This window comes from Triticum urartu, chromosome 7A (genome assembly GCF_056163025.1).
Source record: "Triticum urartu cultivar PI428250 chromosome 7A, HENAU_Tu73, whole genome shotgun sequence".
In the NCBI taxonomy this organism is placed as follows: Eukaryota; Viridiplantae; Streptophyta; class Magnoliopsida; order Poales; family Poaceae; genus Triticum; species Triticum urartu.
Genome location: NC_141879.1, coordinates 575,268,305 through 575,287,084, shown reverse-complemented (window position 1 = coordinate 575,287,084; position 18,780 = coordinate 575,268,305). Strand labels below are relative to the sequence as shown.

At 39.3% G+C, this 18,780-nt stretch overlaps 1 protein-coding gene across 1 annotated transcript; it reads right to left on the bottom strand.

Moving 5' to 3' along the window:
• Nucleotides 1-532: 532 nt before the first annotated feature.
• Nucleotides 533-4,505, bottom strand: LOC125524351 (triacylglycerol lipase 2-like). Its single transcript, XM_048689415.2, has 9 exons — nucleotides 2,834-4,505; nucleotides 2,600-2,722; nucleotides 2,386-2,526; nucleotides 2,196-2,309; nucleotides 1,961-2,104; nucleotides 1,825-1,865; nucleotides 1,442-1,521; nucleotides 1,246-1,341; nucleotides 533-1,155 (listed from the first exon to the last, which is right to left on the bottom strand). Exons 1-9 carry the CDS (start codon nucleotides 3,038-3,040, stop codon nucleotides 833-835), a joined length of 1,269 nt encoding a protein of 422 aa, XP_048545372.2. The 5' UTR covers nucleotides 3,041-4,505; the 3' UTR covers nucleotides 533-832.
• Nucleotides 4,506-18,780: the final 14,275 nt, after the last annotated feature.

The window sequence follows — 18,780 nt, the reverse complement described above, 5'->3', positions numbered from 1 at the left end:
TTGGGGAGTAAAATCACCACGTTGATTATAGTATACCACACATGCACGGTGCATCGCTGCCACAAGGCACACAATGTGTACAATCAAAGCCCACTTCGTCGAACAAAGTAGCTATATCTGCCAATGAGGCATAGAGCACATCTCCACAACCGATAAAATGCCAAGAATGGGATAGGGAGAACCCAAGCAGGTAGGGACACAAGCGTGCCATAGTAAATCCTAACCGGGCAGAACGAAGGACATAATCATCGCACGTTGCGTCTACCTAAGAGCCTTCCCACTGGCCATTGTTAGCCTCACCACGCCGCGGGGTGGGCCCACAGGGCACTAGGGTTCAAGAAGCATACAAATCATACCTATTAGTATAACGGTAATCTATCTAACTTTATTATATTTTTGACAGCTCTATAACAGCTTTTCACTACAGCATGATTTGCCAAACAGAGTAATGTACTTTTTTCACAACAGCTTTAAGCCTTCAGATATAAAGACGACATAAGCATCCACAAAACCCAGTGTAAATAGGAAACAATAAGATATTAGCTGAGAAGGTTCAACAGCATTTTCTTCAGAAGTTTGAGATCTTCCAATAATTGTCTGATATAACATTTTTGGTACTTGCTCCATAGGATATGCTGGATAAATTGGTTACATGAAACTGGCTATTTGATCGTAGTTTACTCTCTAGCATGATCAGCCTGACAAATATAGGTATATACTATGGCTTGACTAGCCATATACATGGACAACTTGCAAGTTGAAGTTTCGGTTGCATAGGCTGGAACCAAATTACAGCTGAAGCTGATCATGAAGAGACGTGAAGTAGTAACCCTCAGTGACGTTGAAAGAAGTCGACCATCGGTTCATATACGAGGCGTGGAGCATTATAGGCTATCACAAAGTCAGCATGAGCATAGTCGGGCAAGTATTGCACCTCGATGTTATCGGAGTCATGGTTTCTGACCAGTGTCTTCAGGAGGTGCCTGGTGTCAGGGACATCGCCGAGGAAGTCTTGGCCGCCATGCGTCAGGAGCATGGGGACATGGGTCGGAATGGATGAGAGGTTGTACAGCGGAGGGTGTGGCTGCTTGTAATGCTTCATGTTTTCCTTGGCGTTGCCATAGTCGTACCTTCTGACCCCTTCGCTCCTGACCACTGGTTGCATGCAAATCGGGATGAGAAAAGTTAACATCGTTCCTGAGCTTTGAACAAGCGAAAACTTAAGCTTCTGATTGCGATTCTTACTCTGCGACAAGTGAATAAGGTTTCTCATAGACGTAGGCTGTGGAGCATGCAGCATGAAGGCACATGTAGTTGATTTATTGAGGCAACAGTCCGGTCCTTCAACCGTCAGCAAATCACAGTTAGTAGGATACAAGGCCAACTTCAGCTGAACGTAAAATATTGTTTGGAATCTAGAAAATTTTATGAAAGGAAAAACCTGCAAGAGCAGAAAATACATCGTGGCAGTCAATTTTAGGGTCGCCACATACTTTGGCTAGAAGTTGAGCTGCAACTTTTCTGTCATGTAGCAGCACATTTGTAGCAGTCAATACTTGAGGCTGGAATCAGCACATTAGGAGCTGTGACTGGTTACCGGAATGGCAAGTCTAAAAACATGTGATTCTTACTTGTCAACATTGATATCACATTGAAATTCATACAGCGACAACCTCGTAGAAAATCTTAAACATGTGCACCTCTACTCATAATCAATAAGTTGCCGCAAGATGCAAAACCACAAGCACAAACTTGGTAATCAAGCGCACATACTGCCTTTTGTTCCTACTTAAACACATTAGCAGTCGTAGTAAAGGTACCTACCCAACAGGATTGAACTCATGAATACCTATACGGTAAACTGCCTGCGGAAGACAAAAAGGAAGAGATAAATCAGTCCCATATAGTTTACAAATGTGGTGATTTCCAATAAGCACTAGTAGCCTGAACAGTATTTTACTTCTGCCAGGAACATTTGAGCAGCAAGCCGGGTGAGATCGGATCTAGTTCTGCTCAGATAAGCAATTGGGCAGAGCAACACAGCTGATCGGACTAAGTGTAGTAACTTGTGCTCAGAGAAGGCTGCAAGAATAATCAAGGTTCCCTAGAAAGTAAAGCAAAAACTGCTTCAGTATACTTCTCAAGTCCCAAGTGTAAACCTATCAAAAAAAATTAAGAGGGGCATCTGAGCTCACCAGTGAGTGACCAATATAGTGGACTTTTTGACGTCCTGTGTGGTGATAAACAAACTCAAGCACGGCTGGAAGATCATATTCAGCAATTTGGTCCCACGACCAATCCCAGAAAGCCTAAAAATATTAGTCAATATACTATAGGTGAAAATCTAACGACATATGAGTTCTTTATTAGGTTTGAGACAAAAACCGGATCTTTTGGGGACAGCGATGTATGTTTGCGGCTGGTATTAGTTCCACGAGTGTTCGCTAGCCAAACATCAAACCCACCATCTGCCAAAATAAAGCCAAGTGATTGTTCTGGTGTACCCAGTAGCCAAGAAACGCCATCCTGTCAATCCAGACATTTGATTCAGCTATGCATAAATCTCAGAGGACCAAGATTTCTCAAACAACGCCCTTACCACAAAAAGCCCGTGGAATAGCAGTATTGGTTGCCTTGTCTTCTGATCCCCGGTTGAGTTATCAGTATCATGACCATGAGGAATCCTTTTTAAGCTAAGAATATATCCATCTTCAGTTGTGACCTGCCATAGATTTAGACAATATACTTCACAAGAGGGCAGCATTTTATCACGGAAGCATAAATTCAAATGCGAAAATGATGTCTAGGAATACATTCATAAGAGCTCCAATACCTTGTGATCTTCACATGGATAGCCGTAAGCTTCTGCCTCTGACTTGCACATAGTAAATGGATGCGGAGAAACTGGACATGGTATACCAATATCATCCACTAAACTATTGTTCCTCCATGAGAGAGCTGTGCAGGGGTTAGAGTCAAGCAAAAGCATCAACAAACTCATTAGAAATAAACTCGTAGCCATCGAATTATGTAGAATCATATGTTTCTATTGTTCTGATAGTTTCCGTGAATAGTGAAATTTTCTGCAGGGGTGCAAAGGATAGTGTTAATACAAAGTGCAGTCTCTCTTTTCAGAGAACAGTGATGCTTTGCGTGGCTGGTGTACAGGTATAAATACCAGACAAATGGTCTCTTAACAAGACGCCGTTTCTATTCTTCAACACTAATGTAACAAAAATTACCAAAAAGAGTGCTTTGGATTTCTCTCTCTGTTGGTAGGAAATAGTTCTTGCTCGACAGAAGCATGAACATGCTGCATTATTACAGGAGAAAAACCTGTGACCTTATTATATGCGAAAGTGTATGATTGCACGAGCATATACTAACTAAGTAAAACAGAAGGATGACTGACGTAAATCAGTCATGCCATCTTGATGATCAGAAATGAAGGCCCTATGGTTCACTTCACACCAAATCTGTGTCCCCAAAGTCCACCTAACCACCAGGAAAGGAATGCCTGAGAAGAAAAGACAACCTTCATTAAGAAGTATCTGGACGCACTTGTATTTAATATATTTATAAGCAGCAAAACATGTGGTTCACATCAGCCGAGAGGGTGATCCATGTCATTCAAATACACCGGATTCATCAAGAAAAGCACAAGAATGTCATGCTGCTTGTTGCCACAAATTTACCACGTTACACCTTTTAGCGGAAGGGTCAAAAGATCTGGTTGCGCTTATCTGAAATTCTTAAATGATCAGTTCAAACAAATTACAGAGCCAAAGCAATTCAAAATTTAGCATTCTGAAGGTAAGGGTCGCGATTAGTATGCAAATACGAAAGGCACAGGATTACTACGAAGTAGGATGACTGTCTGTCAACAGCAAAAAGAACTCAGTTTTATGCTTTTCTAAACTAAAAGCAGAAACTACCGTACAATTGAGGAAGACAAAACTGATGTATGATTTTCTAACCTCAGCAGCAATGAACACACAATTGCGGCAGACAGGCCTGGGCATCACAATCGAGACTATTTCCCTCTTCGCACAAGAGAACATCTATCATCAAGGCCTCAAAAATCAAACCGGACAGCTGATTTCAGGATATCAGTGACGTATCGTTCTCATATATTCATCATCTACAGAGAATGGCCATCACGAGAGCGATTCAATTTGCTTCTGAGAATAAAGAAGTTCTACTGACAAGCGCGCTTGTGCCCGCAGTCTGAAGAAGCATTTGGCCGAACACATGGCGCGCGTCTGCGTCGGAGTCGAGTAGGACGTCTCGCCAGCTCCCTCCAACTCCAGTATTGCTTCCCTGCCCTGCGCGGGAGGTGTTCGCCTGTGTGGTGGGTGCCGGTTGACGGCTTGCTGCCTGTGCTGTGCTGAGCACGAGGTCGGCCTTGGTCGCTGACGCCAATGCGCAGGCGGCAAAAGCCGGGCAGCGCTAGGTCTCGCTTGCTCTCGCGTCTGGCGGCTCCCTAAATGGACTGGTCGTGCGGGAGGCCACAGCCTCGTTTTTGTTTTTGTTTTTCATGTTTTTTGTTCGTTTTTTTCTTTTTTCTTACTTTCGTTTATAGTTCCAAATATTCTTAATAAATATATTACAAAAAAACTTAACATAAAACATTTGAAAAAACTACCAAGCATTTAAAAAAATGTGTATAAACAAAATGCTTATCGTGTGTATGAAAAATGTATACAAAAACTGTACAATATGTATAAAAATGTTGATCATGTATTTAAAAAATATTAATCAAGCATTTGAAAAAAATTAAAAAATTATTTTAAATTTTAATCAAGCATTTCAAAAATGTTAAATGTGTATAGAGAAAAATGTTAACCATGTATTAAAAAATGTCAACCTTATATTTAAAAATGTTAAATGTGTATAGAAAAAATATTGACAATGTATTAAAAATGTTAAACTTATATTTGAAATATGTTAATCAAGCATTTGAAACTCTTAAAATCATAAAGAAAAAATCTTGATCATGTACTAACAACATATTAATCTTGTATTTGAAAAATGTTTTAAATGTGTATAGAAAATATGTTGACCATGTTTTAAAAATGCCAAACTTGTATTTGAAAAATGTTAATCAAGCATTTGAATTTTTTTAAATGTGTATAGAAAAAAATGTTAACCATGTATTAAAAAATATCAAACTTGTATTTGAAAAATGTTAAATGTGTATAGAACAATGTTGACAATGTATTAAAAATGTTAAACTTGTATTTGAAATATGTTTATCAAGCATTTGAAATTTTTAAAATCATATAGAAAAAATCTTAACCATATACCAAAAACATGTTAATCTTGTATTTGAAAAATGTTAATCGAGCATTTGAAAAATGTTTTAAATGTCTATAGGAAAAACGTTGACCAAGTTTTTAAAATGCTAAACCTGTATTTGAAAAATATTAATCTAGCATTTGAAAACTGTTAAATGTGTATATAATTTTTTTGACCAAGTATTCAAATAATGTTAAACTTGTATTTGAAAAAATGTTAGTTAAGCATTTGAAAATTTTAAATGTGTATAGAAAAAATGTTGACCATGTATTCAAAAAATATTAAATATGTATAAAAAATGTTGACCATGCATTCAATTTTTTTGATCTTTTATTTGAAAAAACTTAAACTTGTATTAGAAAAATGTACTAGATATATGTACCAAAAATGTGTATAAAAACAGTGAAAACAAAGAAAAAATACCCAATAAAAATGAGAAAGAAGAAACATAACAGAAGAAAAAACGGTGAAAACCAAAAAGCTGAAGGAAGAAAAAGAAACGCCTCGGAAACAAGGAAAAAGGGAACCCCAAAGAAAACCGGGAAAGTCCATGAGGAAACGAAGAAAAATAGAAAAGGAAACAAGAAATCCGTAAAAACCAGCGCAAAACAAAAAGATAAATAAAGAACAAGAAAACCCGAAGAAAATTATATAAAAATAGAAGAAAAGAAGAAGAAAATGAAAAAAAATTAGTGAAAACCAAGAAATAAATGAAGAAAATCAATGGAAAACAGAGAAAACAAAAAATCAAAGAAAAGCATAAAGAAGCAAAAAAACCAGTAAGAACCGGGTTAAAAACATAATTGAAAAGCAAGAAAACAGAAAACCAGTAAAAAGTGAAAAAAAAACAGACCAAACAAACGAGCGAGTAGGGACAGATCGATCCGAGCAAGGCAGGAGGAGAAGGAAAAGAGCCGGCCCGATCCATACGCCAGAGCAAAGTTCCTTCAGGCAAGAGACAGCAGCCATCATATTGCTATGAGAGAATTCCTTATTTGACACTACTTTAAATTTCGTTTTCTTATTTAACATTGAAAATATTTTTCTTCCCTATATAACAACGAGTCTAAATTTTATGCCTTTTATGACACTTTCGTCTATTTTGAACATAAAAGACACTTGAAAAGACCCTTTTGCCCCTCATATAATATGTGCGTGTGTGGAACAGTAGCAAACACAACATCACTACGGGGCAGTATCGCGCACACACACGCAGCAGCACATACACGCATAACAACACACACGCATGCGCGCACACACAACAGCACACAGTGGAGAAGCCACATTATATGTGTAGTGGCTTGACTACACAGGATTTTGGTACGTCGTTCCCGCATACCACGCTAGTGAACGAACGAAAATTGGAATTTGACTACACAGGCTCATGCATCATCTTTTTTTTAGAAAAGGCTCATGCATCATCTGCTATTTTGCTTGCAATTAGTTGGGCCACGGGGCCATACAGTAAGAAGAAGGCCTAAATCACGTGATCTCCTACATGCCTCTCCAATGGCCGGGTACAACCGCCGCACCGCAGCGTATTCCCATCCTTTGACCAGTGCTGGCGATCTTCAATCTGGCCTCTGATCTGGCCGTGAGATGTGAGGCACGACCATCTCCGGCCGTCCGGCGAGCCGCTGAGTGACCATCGCAGGCAGATGCACGCACGCAGCACACACAGCAGCACACATGTACGTGGCAGCACACACCGAGCAACACATGCAACAGCGCACACGCGCGCGCGCACAGAGCATCACACACGTACGCACGGGCGTGCACACACGCACGCACCCACAAACACGCAGCAACACATGCACGCACACGCATCATCAGTAGCACAAATGTGCGCACGCGCACGGCAGCACGCACCCGCTCACGCACAAACATATTACATGAGGGGCAAAATGGTCTTTTTAAAAGCCATTTAGGCTAAAAATGGATAGAAGTGTTATAAAAGACATAAAATTTAGACTTCTTGCTAGATAGGGAAGAAATCATTTGTTTGTTAAATAAGGAATTCTCTCTATTGCTATAAGCGCGACATAGCTCTCACGTTGTATCGCCCGTAGCGAGACCGAACTAAATTGGCCGGCCAAGTCAAAAGTTATTTGCATGTAGCTTCCTTAAAAAATATAAGTTTATTTGTTTCTTTTTATATATTCCGAATATTTGTCTCAAAAAATATATATTTCGATTTTTTATAATATTTCAAAAAATCTTAAAATATAGTCCCTCCATTCCAAAATGAGTGTAATAGTTTTAGTTCATATGTTTTACAAAAGTTACTTAGTCAGTTTTAACAAATATACACCACACGTTATAAAATGTTTATACAATGTAATAAAATATTTGGGAAACTTTTAAAAATGTTTATTGCCTTCAAAGAAATCTTGATATTCCAAAAATCTTCCCGCATTTCAGTCATAATGTTAATGATATTCTATAAAATGTATGTGATATATTTTAGAAAATCATACCATTTTAAAAAGTTCATGTAATTTAAATCATGCTAGAGCATTTAACAGAAGTATGTTTGTGACATTTAAGAAAATGTTTGTGCAATGTAAAAAGGTATTTGTGCAATTTTAAGAAAATGCGTTGTACCATTCAAAGAAATGATTGTGACATGTCGTAAAAATATTCACGCATTTCAAAAATATGTTTGTGACATTTAGAAAAAAATGTGTGTGCAATGAAAAAATATATTGACATAATTTCGAAGATGTCTCATACCATTCAAAATAATGTATTGACCCTTAAACAAATGTTCAAGTATGTTAGTGACTTTAAAAACTGTTTAGGAAACAACAATAATGTTCACGTAATTTAAAAATATTTCATACCATTCAGAAGAATATGAAATATGAAATATACATTCAAAAGGGTTATTAAAAATGCTCATCATGTATTCACAAAAATGTTCAAAGTGTACTAAAGAAAATTTTCTGCGTGTATACAGAAAAATCTATAATTTGTATTAAAAAATCGACATGTATTTGAAAAAATGGAAACCATATAGAAAAAATAATAAAAACTATAAAGAGAAACACATAATAATAGATTTTTTTAGGGGTACACAGAATAATAGATGGTACCTTTCCAAAGATAGTGGATGGTTTCACAAACCAACCTTACGAAAACCGTTTGACTATATTAGCCCACTAAGGCTACGCAACACAGAGTGCTAAAGGCGAGGTGGAGCTATGTCTCATAATACGCGAGATATAGCCCCACAGGTTTGGACTAACATGAACGAGGGCTCAGGGCCAACCAATATTGGATTTTCAGGAAGATCATATCAAATGAGCCAAACACAATAACATATTACTGGGTCTAATTGAAAAGCACACAAAAGTCCTACTGAGCAAACAAATCTTATTACTGGCTCCAATAGTAAAAATGTAGAAAACATGAGTGCTTACTGGGCCTAGTGGAGCAGGCAAATCTTATTGGACGTCAACGCTCACGTGCGACGTGAATTGGGTCAGCCCAATTCAGGTTTCTGCTGGTTTCGTCTGCTCCGTTTGCTGAAGCATTTTTTTTCATTTTTGTTGTGTTTTTATTTTCTTTCCGATGATATGTTTGATTCTCCTTTTTCATTCTGTATTTATTAGATTATTTTTCTTTTTCCTCTTTTTATTTTTTCTAAATACATGGTGAACAATTGTTTAAGCATCATGAACATTATTAATACACATGCATTTTCATTAAACATGAAAACCACTTTTTAATACACGTAAACATTTTTAATTCAGAGTGGACATGTATTAAATACACATGAACTTCTTTAATTCAGAGCCAACATTTTTTAAATACACGCCCAACATTTTTTATCTACAGTGAACAAATTTTTATACATTGAACACTTTAAAAAATACACATTCTTTTTTTGTATTTAAAATTTCATGTATTTATGAAAAACAGAAAACTGGAAAACCAAAGCGAAACAGATAAGACAAAAAAAGTACCGCAAGAGGACTCAATCACTACAGAAACAATGTTCACAAACTTATTGGGCTAGTCCCGGTCGGAGACACCTGTGTGAAGTCTCGACTACTTGACGCCATAGGAGGCGTCATATAGGAGGTCTCTGTGGGTCACAAAAGTGACATCAAATCAAACAGAGACCAAGATGGCACTAAAACCATATTACTCCTTGGTTCCAAAATATAGTGTACCTTTGATTCTTCAAAGCCCAATGTACAACTTTGACTGCAAATCTCACAGATATAATGCATACACAAGTATTAAAAAAATAGATGACAAAAAAGTACTTTACAAGACAATTAGAACAATTCCATTGTTACATGCTAAATTCATATACATTGATAATTATTTGTTGTCAAACTTTAAGACGTTGAGTACTCACAAACACTTATGTGCCTTATATTATGGAATAGAGGGAGTAAAAAGAACACAATTCCAAATACATTGTTTCATCATGTCATAAATCTTGTTACTCATACTATAATTTAGTTTCTATGGTTCTTATTATGCCATCTCTTAATTTTAGTAAACATTTAAGTTCTATTTGGTTTAAATCTCAGTGGAAGCATGTCATAAGAAAATCCCTGGTGTAAATGTTTTTTATTTGTCCCTATTGAAAGCTTGAAATGCTTTTTGTTAGCATGTAAGAGCATATACGGCCACAAAACACCAAATTCGGACCCCCAAACGTCTGCGAACGGCGCGCCATTGGGCAGTGACCGGGCACACTGATACGTCTCCATCGTATCTATAATTTATGTTTGTTTCATGCCAATATTCTACAACTTTTATATACTTTTGATAATATTTTATAAAAAATTTGGGACTAACATATTGATCCGGTGCCCACTGCCAGTTCCTGTTTATTGCATGTTTTTTGTTTCGCAGAAAATCTGTATCAAACGAAGTCCAAACATGATAAAAATTTACTAATTTACGGAGATTTATTTTGGAATATATGCGATTTTTGGGAAAAAAGAATCACCATGAGACGATACTCGAGGAGCCCACAAGCTCAAGGGACGCGCCCTCCTACCCTGGGCGCGCCTAGAGGGCTTGTAGTGCCTCTGTAAGTCGGTTGGAGGTGTCCTTCAGCCACGAGGAAGCTAAAATCTGGATAAAAATCTCCTCAAAATTTCATCCCAATCGGAGTTATGGATCTTCGAAAATTTAAGAAACGATCTTCGGCTAGAAAACACGAACGCAAAACACGAGAGAGAGAGAGAGAGAGAGAGAGAGAGAGAGAGAGATCCAATCTTGAAGGGGCTCCTGCCCTCCGGGAGCCATGGCGGCCATGGACCAGAGGGAAAACTTTTCTCCCATCTAGGGGGAGACCAAGGAAGAATAAGAAGGAGGAGGGCTCTCTCACCCTATCTCCCGGTGGCGGGAACGCTGCCGGGGCAACCATCATGACGGCGATCTACACCAACAACTTCACCGCCGTCAACACCAACTCTCCCCCCTGTATGCAGCAGTGTAACACCTCTTCTCTGCGTTGCAATCTCTACTTAAACATGATGCTTAACGCTATATATAATTATCCAAAGATGTGTGGCAATCCTATGATGTTTGAGTAGATTCTTTTTATCCTACATGTTAATTGTGGTATGGTGTGATTGATATAAGTTGTATGTTAAACTGGTGCTATCCTATGGTGCCCTCTGAGTCGCGCAAGCGTGTGGGAGTACAAATGTAGGGTTTTGCAATACGTTCATGATTAGCTTATAGTGGGTGGCTAGAGTGACAGAAGTTTATACCCGAGTAAGGGGTTGTTACGTATGAGAGTAAAGAGGACTTGTTACTTAATGCTATGGTTGGGTTTTACCTTAATGATATTTAGTAGTTGTGGATGCTTGCTAGAGTTCCAATCATAAGTGCATATGATCCAAGTACAAAAAGTGTGTTAGCGTATGCCTCTTCCTCATTGCATATGATAAGTATCTATTATGTTATATTCAATTGCCTATGAACAATCTTCCTAGTTTTATTCTCGCTGAGTACTCCTATAGTTTTATTCTTGCGAAGTAGTTCTAGTTTTATCCCCACAAAATAATTTTATACTTGTTCTAAGTAAAGCGAACTTTAAGTGTGCATACAGTTGTATCGGTGGTCGATAGAACTTGAAGAGAATATAATTTATACCTTTATCTCTCGTTAGGTTTGAGACTCTTATTTATCAAAAAATCTACAATTGATCCCCTATACTTGTGGGTTATCATTTATCACACACCTAATTTGTCTGCTCCCACATCTACGTCCGTCTTATCCGAACCCCAAAATCCATTTAGCCCATACAATGCTATGTTGATAAACACAACGAACAAGCTAAAATTCGATACAGCCGGACCATAGTTCATCGCTGGACAAAAGAATCAAAGTTCATCAGTAGTCAGTGCAAATTCATACTACATGCAACTAAAAACATAGATAAAAATGGAGAAGGGTGGAGGAAAACACCATTTCCTCGCCTGCCCCTTCCTGTTGTGCTCGCTTGTGCGGTTGTGCCCCTCCGTGTAGGAATAAATTTGATGAATGGGTCATTCCTTATAATAAGTCTCCTACTCAATGCTAGAAGAGTTTGATAACTTTGTTGTTAATCATCTCCCACGAAGCAACGTAACTTTCAAAGCGAAAGCATGAGGCACCTCTTCATTTCAACTTGTAGTTCATACTATAACTTGATATTACATTATTTTATAGTAACATACCCTTATTCTTCCATATTTTTTGGAATATTTGGATTTTCTTTTACTAAAATTTCAGTTTAAGGCACCATGTTAAGTATGTTAACAAATTATTGGTCAAAAGTTCTCCAAATTTATTCTCAATTGATAGTACCACATTAAATTATTTAGGTCCAAATTTCACATTTTTTGAATCCATTTGCTACTTTTAAGACATTTAATGAATTTCTAGTTTTCAACTGCATATAATCAAACATTGAACTACTGGCATAACAAAATATACTAACAGTTTAGAAGAAAAATCACATTTTAGTTACCCTTTACTTTTATTATGTTATCAAAGAAAAATGTATGGAAAATTCAAACATTTATGCGTGAAAGTACAAACACTTAAGTATAGGTTACATGTTTCTCTACTATGGAAAAATATAAAACCCAAAAATTATTAAATTTGGTATAGTGTCATAAAATGATCTCAAGTGTTTTTTTTAATTTCTAACAACTTCAGAATAGTTAGTGCTACATTTTTTGAAACTGGAGAATCTCCCAGGAAGCATCGTAACTTCCAAAGGGTAAGTATGAGGTTTGAAGTCCAACTCACACTTGAAGGAAATATGCCCTAGAGGAAATAATAAAGTTGTCATTTTATATCTCCTTATTCATGATAAATGTTTATTATTCATGCTAGAATTGTATTGATTGGAAACCTAAATACATGCGTGAATACATAGACAAACACTGTGTCCCTAGTGAGCCTCTACTTGACTAGCTCATTGATGAAAGATGGTTAAGGTTTTCTAACCATGGACACGAGTTGTCATTTGATAACGGTATCACATCATTAGGAGAATGATGTGATGAACGTGTTGGGGAACGTAGCAGAATTTTAAAATTTTCTACGCATCACCAAGATCAATCTATGGAGTCATCTAGCAACGAGAGAGAGGAGTGCATCTACATACCCTTGTAGATCGCGAAGCGGAAGCGTTCAAGAGAACGGGGTTGAAGAAGTCGTACTCGTCGTGATCCAAATCACCGGAGATCCTAGTGCCGAACGGACGGCACCTCCGCGTTCAACACACGTACAGCCCGGTGACGTCTCCTACGCCTTGATCCAGCAAGGGGAGAAGGAGAGGTTGAGGAAGACTCCATCCAGCAGCAGCACAACGGCGTGGTGGTGGTGGAGGAGCGTGGTACTCCAGCAGGGCTTCGCCAAGCACCGCAAGAGACGAGGAGGGAGAGGGGTAGGGCTGCGCCAAGAAGGAGAGGAACTCGTGTGTGTTGGGCAGCCCAAACCTCAAGTATATATAGGGGAAGGGGAGGGGCTACGCCCCCACCTAGGGTTCCCTCCCTAGGGGTGGCGGCAGCCCCCTAGATCCCATCTAGGGGCGGCCAAGGGGAGGGGAGAGGGGGAGGCGCACCAGGGTGGGCCTTAGGGCCCATCTGCCCTAGGGTTTGCCCCCTTCCCCTCTTGGTGGCGCCTTGGGCCTTGGTGGGGGGGCGCACCAGCCCACCTGGGGCTGGTCCCCTCCCACACTTGGCCCATGCAGCCCTCCGAGGCTTGTGGCCCCACTTGGTGGACCCCCGGGACCCTCCCGGTGGTCCCGGTACGTTACCGATAAAATCCAAAACTTTTTCGGTGACCAAAATAGGACTTCCCATATATAAATCTTTACCTCCGGACCATTCTGGAACTCCTCGTGACGTCCAGGATCTCATCCGGGACTCCGAACAACATTCGGTAACCACGTATATCTATTCCTTATAACCCTAGCATCATCGAACCTTAAGTGTGTAGACATGCAGACATGACCGAGATGACTCTCCGGTCAATAACCAACAGCGGGATCTGGATACCCATGTTGGCTCCCACATGTTCCACGATGATCTCATCGGATGAACCACGATGTCAAGGACTTAATAAATCCCGTATACAATTCCCTTTGTCTAGCGGTACGATACTTGCCCGAGATTCGATCGTCGGTATCCCGATACCTTGTTCAATCCCGTTACCGGCAAGTCTCTTTACTCGTTCCGTAACACATCATCCCGTGATCAACTCCTTGATCACATTGTGCACATTATGATGATGTCCTACCGAGTGGGCCCAGAGATACCTCTCCGTTTACACGGAGTGACAAATCCCAGTCTCGATTCGTGCCAACCCAACAGACACTTTCGGAGATACCCGTAGTGTACCTTTATAGCCACCCAGTTACGTTGTGACGTTTGGCACACCCAAAGCATTCCTACGGTATCCGGGAGTTGCACAATCTCATGGTCTAAGGAAATGATACTTGACATTAGAAAAGCTTTAGCATACGAACTACACGATCTTTGTGCTAGGCTTATGATTGGGTCTTGTCCATCACATGATTATCCTAATGATGTGATCCCGTTATCAACGACATCCAATGTCCATGGTCAGGAAACCGTAACCATCTATTGATCAACGAGCTAGTCAACTAGAGGCTTACTAGGGACATGGTGTTGTCTATGTATCCACACATGTATCTGAGTTTCCTATCAATACAATTATAGCATGGATAATAAACGATTATCATGAACAAGGAAATATAATAATAATCAATTTATTATTGCCTCTAGGGCATATTTCCAACAGTCTCCCACTTGCACTAGAGTCAATAATCTAGTTCACATCGCCATGTGATTAACATTCACAGGTCACGTCGCCATGTGACCAACATCCAAAGAGTTTACTAGAGTTCACAATCTAGTTCATATCACTATGTGATTAACACTCAATGAGTTCTGGGTTTGATCATGTTGCTTGTGAGAGAGGTTTTAGTCAACGGGTCTGCAACATTCAGATCCATATGTACTTTGCAAATTTCTATGTCATCTTGTGGATGCAACTACTATGCTACATTTGGAGCCATTCCAAATAACTGTTCTACTTGGAGCTATTCTAAATTGTTGCTCCATTATACATATCCGGTATCTCTACTCAGAGCTATCCGGATAGGTGTTAAGCTTGCATCGACGTAACTCTTTACGTCGAACTCTTTATCACCTCCATAACCGAGAAACATATCCTTATTCCTCTAAGGATAATTTAGACCGCTATGTGGTGATCTACTCGTAGATTACCTTTGTACCCTCTTGCCAGATATGTGGCAAGGCACACATCAGGTGCGGTACTCAGCATGGCATACCGTATAGAGCCTATGACAAAAGCATAGGGGACGACCTTAGTCCTTCCTCTTTCTTCTGCCGTGGTCGAGCTTTAAGTCTTAACTTCATACCTTACAACTCAGGCAAGAACTCCTTCTTTGACTGATCCATCTTGAACACCTTCAAGATCATGTCAAGGTATGTGCTCATTTGAAAGTACCATTAAGCGTTTTGATCTATCCTCATAGATCTTGATGCTCAACGTTCAAGTAGCTTAATCCAGGTTTTCCATTGAAAAACACTTTTCAAATAACCCTATATGCTTTCCAGAAATTCTACATCATTTCTGATCAACAATATGTTAACAACATATACTCATCGGAAATTCTATAGTGCTCCCACTCACTTCTTTGGAAATACAAGTTTCTCATAAACTTTGTATACACCCAAAATCTTTGATCATCTCATCAAAGCATACATTCCAACTCCGAGATGCTTACTCCAGTCCTTAGAAGGATTGCTGGAGCTTTGCATACTTATTAGCATCTTTCAGGATTGACAAAACCTTCCGGTTGTATCACATACAACCTTTCCTCAAGAAAATCGTCGAGGAAACAATGTTTTGACATCCTATCTGCAAGATTTCATAAATAATGCAGTAATCATTAATATAATTCCAACAGACTCTTAGCATCGCTACGAGTGAGAAAGTCTCATCGTAGTCAACTCCTTGAACTTGTCGGAAAACATCTTAACGACAAGTCGAGCTTTCTTAATGGTGATACTTACCATCATTGTCCGTCTTCCTTTTAAAATCCATATGTACCTAACAGCCTTACGACCATCAAGTAGTTCTTCCAAAGTCTACACTTTGTTTTCATATATGGATCCTCTCTCGGATTATATGGCCTCGAGCCATTTTGGAATCCAGGCCCACCATCGCTTCTCCATAGCTCGTAGGTTCAATGTTGTCTAGCAACATGACTTCCAAGACAGGATTACGTACCACTCTGAAGTAGTACGCATCCTTGTCATCCCACGAGGTTTGGTAGTGACTTGATCTGAAGTTTCATGATCACTATCATAAGCTTCCACTTCAATTGGTGTAGGTGCCACAGGAACAACTCCCTGTGCCCTGCCACACACTAGTTGAAGAGACAGTTCAATAACCTCATCAAGTCTCCACCATCCTCCCACTCAATTCTTTCAAGAGAAACTTTTCCTCGAGAAAGGACCTGATTCCAGAAACAATCCCTTATTGCTTTCGGATCTGAGACAGGAGGTATACCCAACTGTTTTGGGTGTCCTATGAAGATGTAATTATCCGCTTTGGGTTCGAGCTTATTGGCCTGAAACTTTTCCACATAAGCGTCGCAACCCCAAACTTTTAAGAAATGACAGCTTAGGTTTCTCTAAACCATAGTTCATACGGTGTCATCTCATCGGAATTACGGTACCCTATTTAAAGTGAATATGGCTGTCTCTAATGCCTAACCCATAAACTATCGTGGTAATTCGATAAGAGACATCATGGTATGCATCATATCCAATAAGGTGCAGTTATGATGTTCGGACACACCATCACACTATGGTGTTCCAGGCTGTATTAGTTGTGAAACAATTTCCACAATGTCTTAATTCTGTGCCAAACTCGTAATTCAGATATTCATCTCTATGATCATATCATAGATATTTTATCCTCTTGTCACGACGATCTTTCAACTTCACCCTGAAATTACTTGAACCTTTCAATAATTCAGACTCGTGATTCATCAAGTAAATATACTCAACATCTACTCAAATCATCTGTGAAGTAAGAGCATAACGATATCCACTACACGCCTCAGCACTCATTGGACTGCACACATCAAAATGTATTACTTCCAACAAGTTGCTTTCTAGTTCCATTTTACTAAAAACGAGGCTTTCAGTCATCTTGCCCATGTGGTATGATTTGCATGTCTCAAGTGATTCAAAATCAAGTGAGTCCAAATGGTCCATTTGCATGGAGTTTCTTCATGCATATACACCAATAGACATGGTTCGCATGTCTCAAACTTTTCAAAAACGAGTGAGCCCAAAGATCCATCAACATGGAGCTTCTTCATGCGTTTTATACCGATATGACTTAAGTGGCAGTGCCACAAGTAGGTGGTACTATCTTATATCTTTTGGCATGAACATGTGTATCACTACGATCGAGATTTAATGAACCATTCATTTTAGGTGCAAGACCATTGAAGGTATTATTCAAATAAAGAGAGTAACTATTATTCTCTTTAAATGAATAACTGTATTGCGATAGACATAATCCAATCATGTCTATGCTCAACGCAAACACCAAATAACAATTACTTAGGTTTAACACCAATCTTGATGGTAGAGGGAGCGTGCGATGCTTGATCATATCAACCTTGGAAACACTTCCAACACATATCGTCAGCTCACCTTTAGCTAGTCTCCGTTTATTCTGTAGCTTTTATTTCGAGTTACTAACACTTAGCAACCGAACCGGTATCCAATACCATGGTGCTACTAGGAGTACTAGTAAAGTACACAATGTATATCCAATATACTTCTATCGACCTTGCCAGCCTTCTCATCTACCAAGTATCTAGGGTAATTCTGCTCCAGTGGCTTTTCCCCTTATTACAGAAGCACTTAGTCTCGGGTTTGGGTTCAACCTTGGGTTTCTTCACTAGAACAGCAGCTGATTTGCCGTTTCATTAAGTATCCCTTCTTGCCCTTGCCCTTCTTGAAACTAGTGGTTTCACCAACCATCAACAATTGATGCTCCTTCTTGATTTCTACTTTTGTGGTGTCAAACATCGCGAATATCTCAAGGATCATCATATATGTCCCTGATATATTATAGTTCATCACGAAGCTCTAGCAGCTTGGTGGTAATGACTTCGGAGAACCATCACTATTTCATCTGGAAGATCAACTCCCACTCGATTCAAGCGATTGTTGTACTCAGACAATCTGAGCACAAGTTCAACAATTGAGCTTTTCTCCCTTAGTTTGCAGGCTAAGAAAATCGTCGGAGGTCTTATACCTCTTGACGTGGGCACGAGCCTGAAATCCCAATTTCAGCCCTCGAAACATCTCATATGTTTCGTGACGTTTCAAAACGTCTTCGATGCCTCAACTCTAAACCGTTTAACTGAACTATCACGTAGTTATCAAAATGTGTATGTCAGATGTTCGCAACATCTACAGACGATGTTCGAGGTTCAGCACACTGAGAGGTGCATTAAGGACATAAGCCTTCTATGAAGCAAATGAGGACAATCCTCAGTTTACGGACCTAGTCCGCATAATTGCTACTATCAACTTTCAACTAAATTTTCTCTAGGAACATATCTAAACAATAGAACTGAAGCGCGAGCTACTACATAATTTGCGAAGACCTTTTGACTATGTTCAGGATAATTAAGTTCATCTTATGAACTCCCACTCAGATAGACATCCCTCTAGTCATCTAAGTGATTACATGATCCGAGTCAACTAGGCCGTGTCCGATCATCACGTGAGACGGACTAGTCATCATCGGTGAACATCTTCATGTTGATCGTATCTACCATACGACTCATGCTCGACCTTTCGGTCTCTTGTGTTCCGAGGCCATGTCTGTACATGCTAGGCTCGTCAAGTCAACCTAAGTGTTTCGCGT

What these genes read in the sequence shown, in the direction of transcription:
- LOC125524351 (XM_048689415.2), bottom strand. Translation starts at nt 3,040, where the DNA reads ATGATTCTACATAATTCGATGGCTACGAGTTTATTTCTAATGAGTTTG. An exon ending in ATCCATGTGAAGATCACAAG is followed by an intron (nt 2,723 to 2,833) that starts GTATTGGAGCTC and finishes AATCTATGGCAG; the next exon opens with GTCACAACTGAAGATGGATA. An exon ending in CTCAAATGTTCCTGGCAGAA is followed by an intron (nt 1,866 to 1,960) that starts GTAAAATACTGT and finishes TGTCTTCCGCAG; the next exon opens with GCAGTTTACCGTATAGGTAT.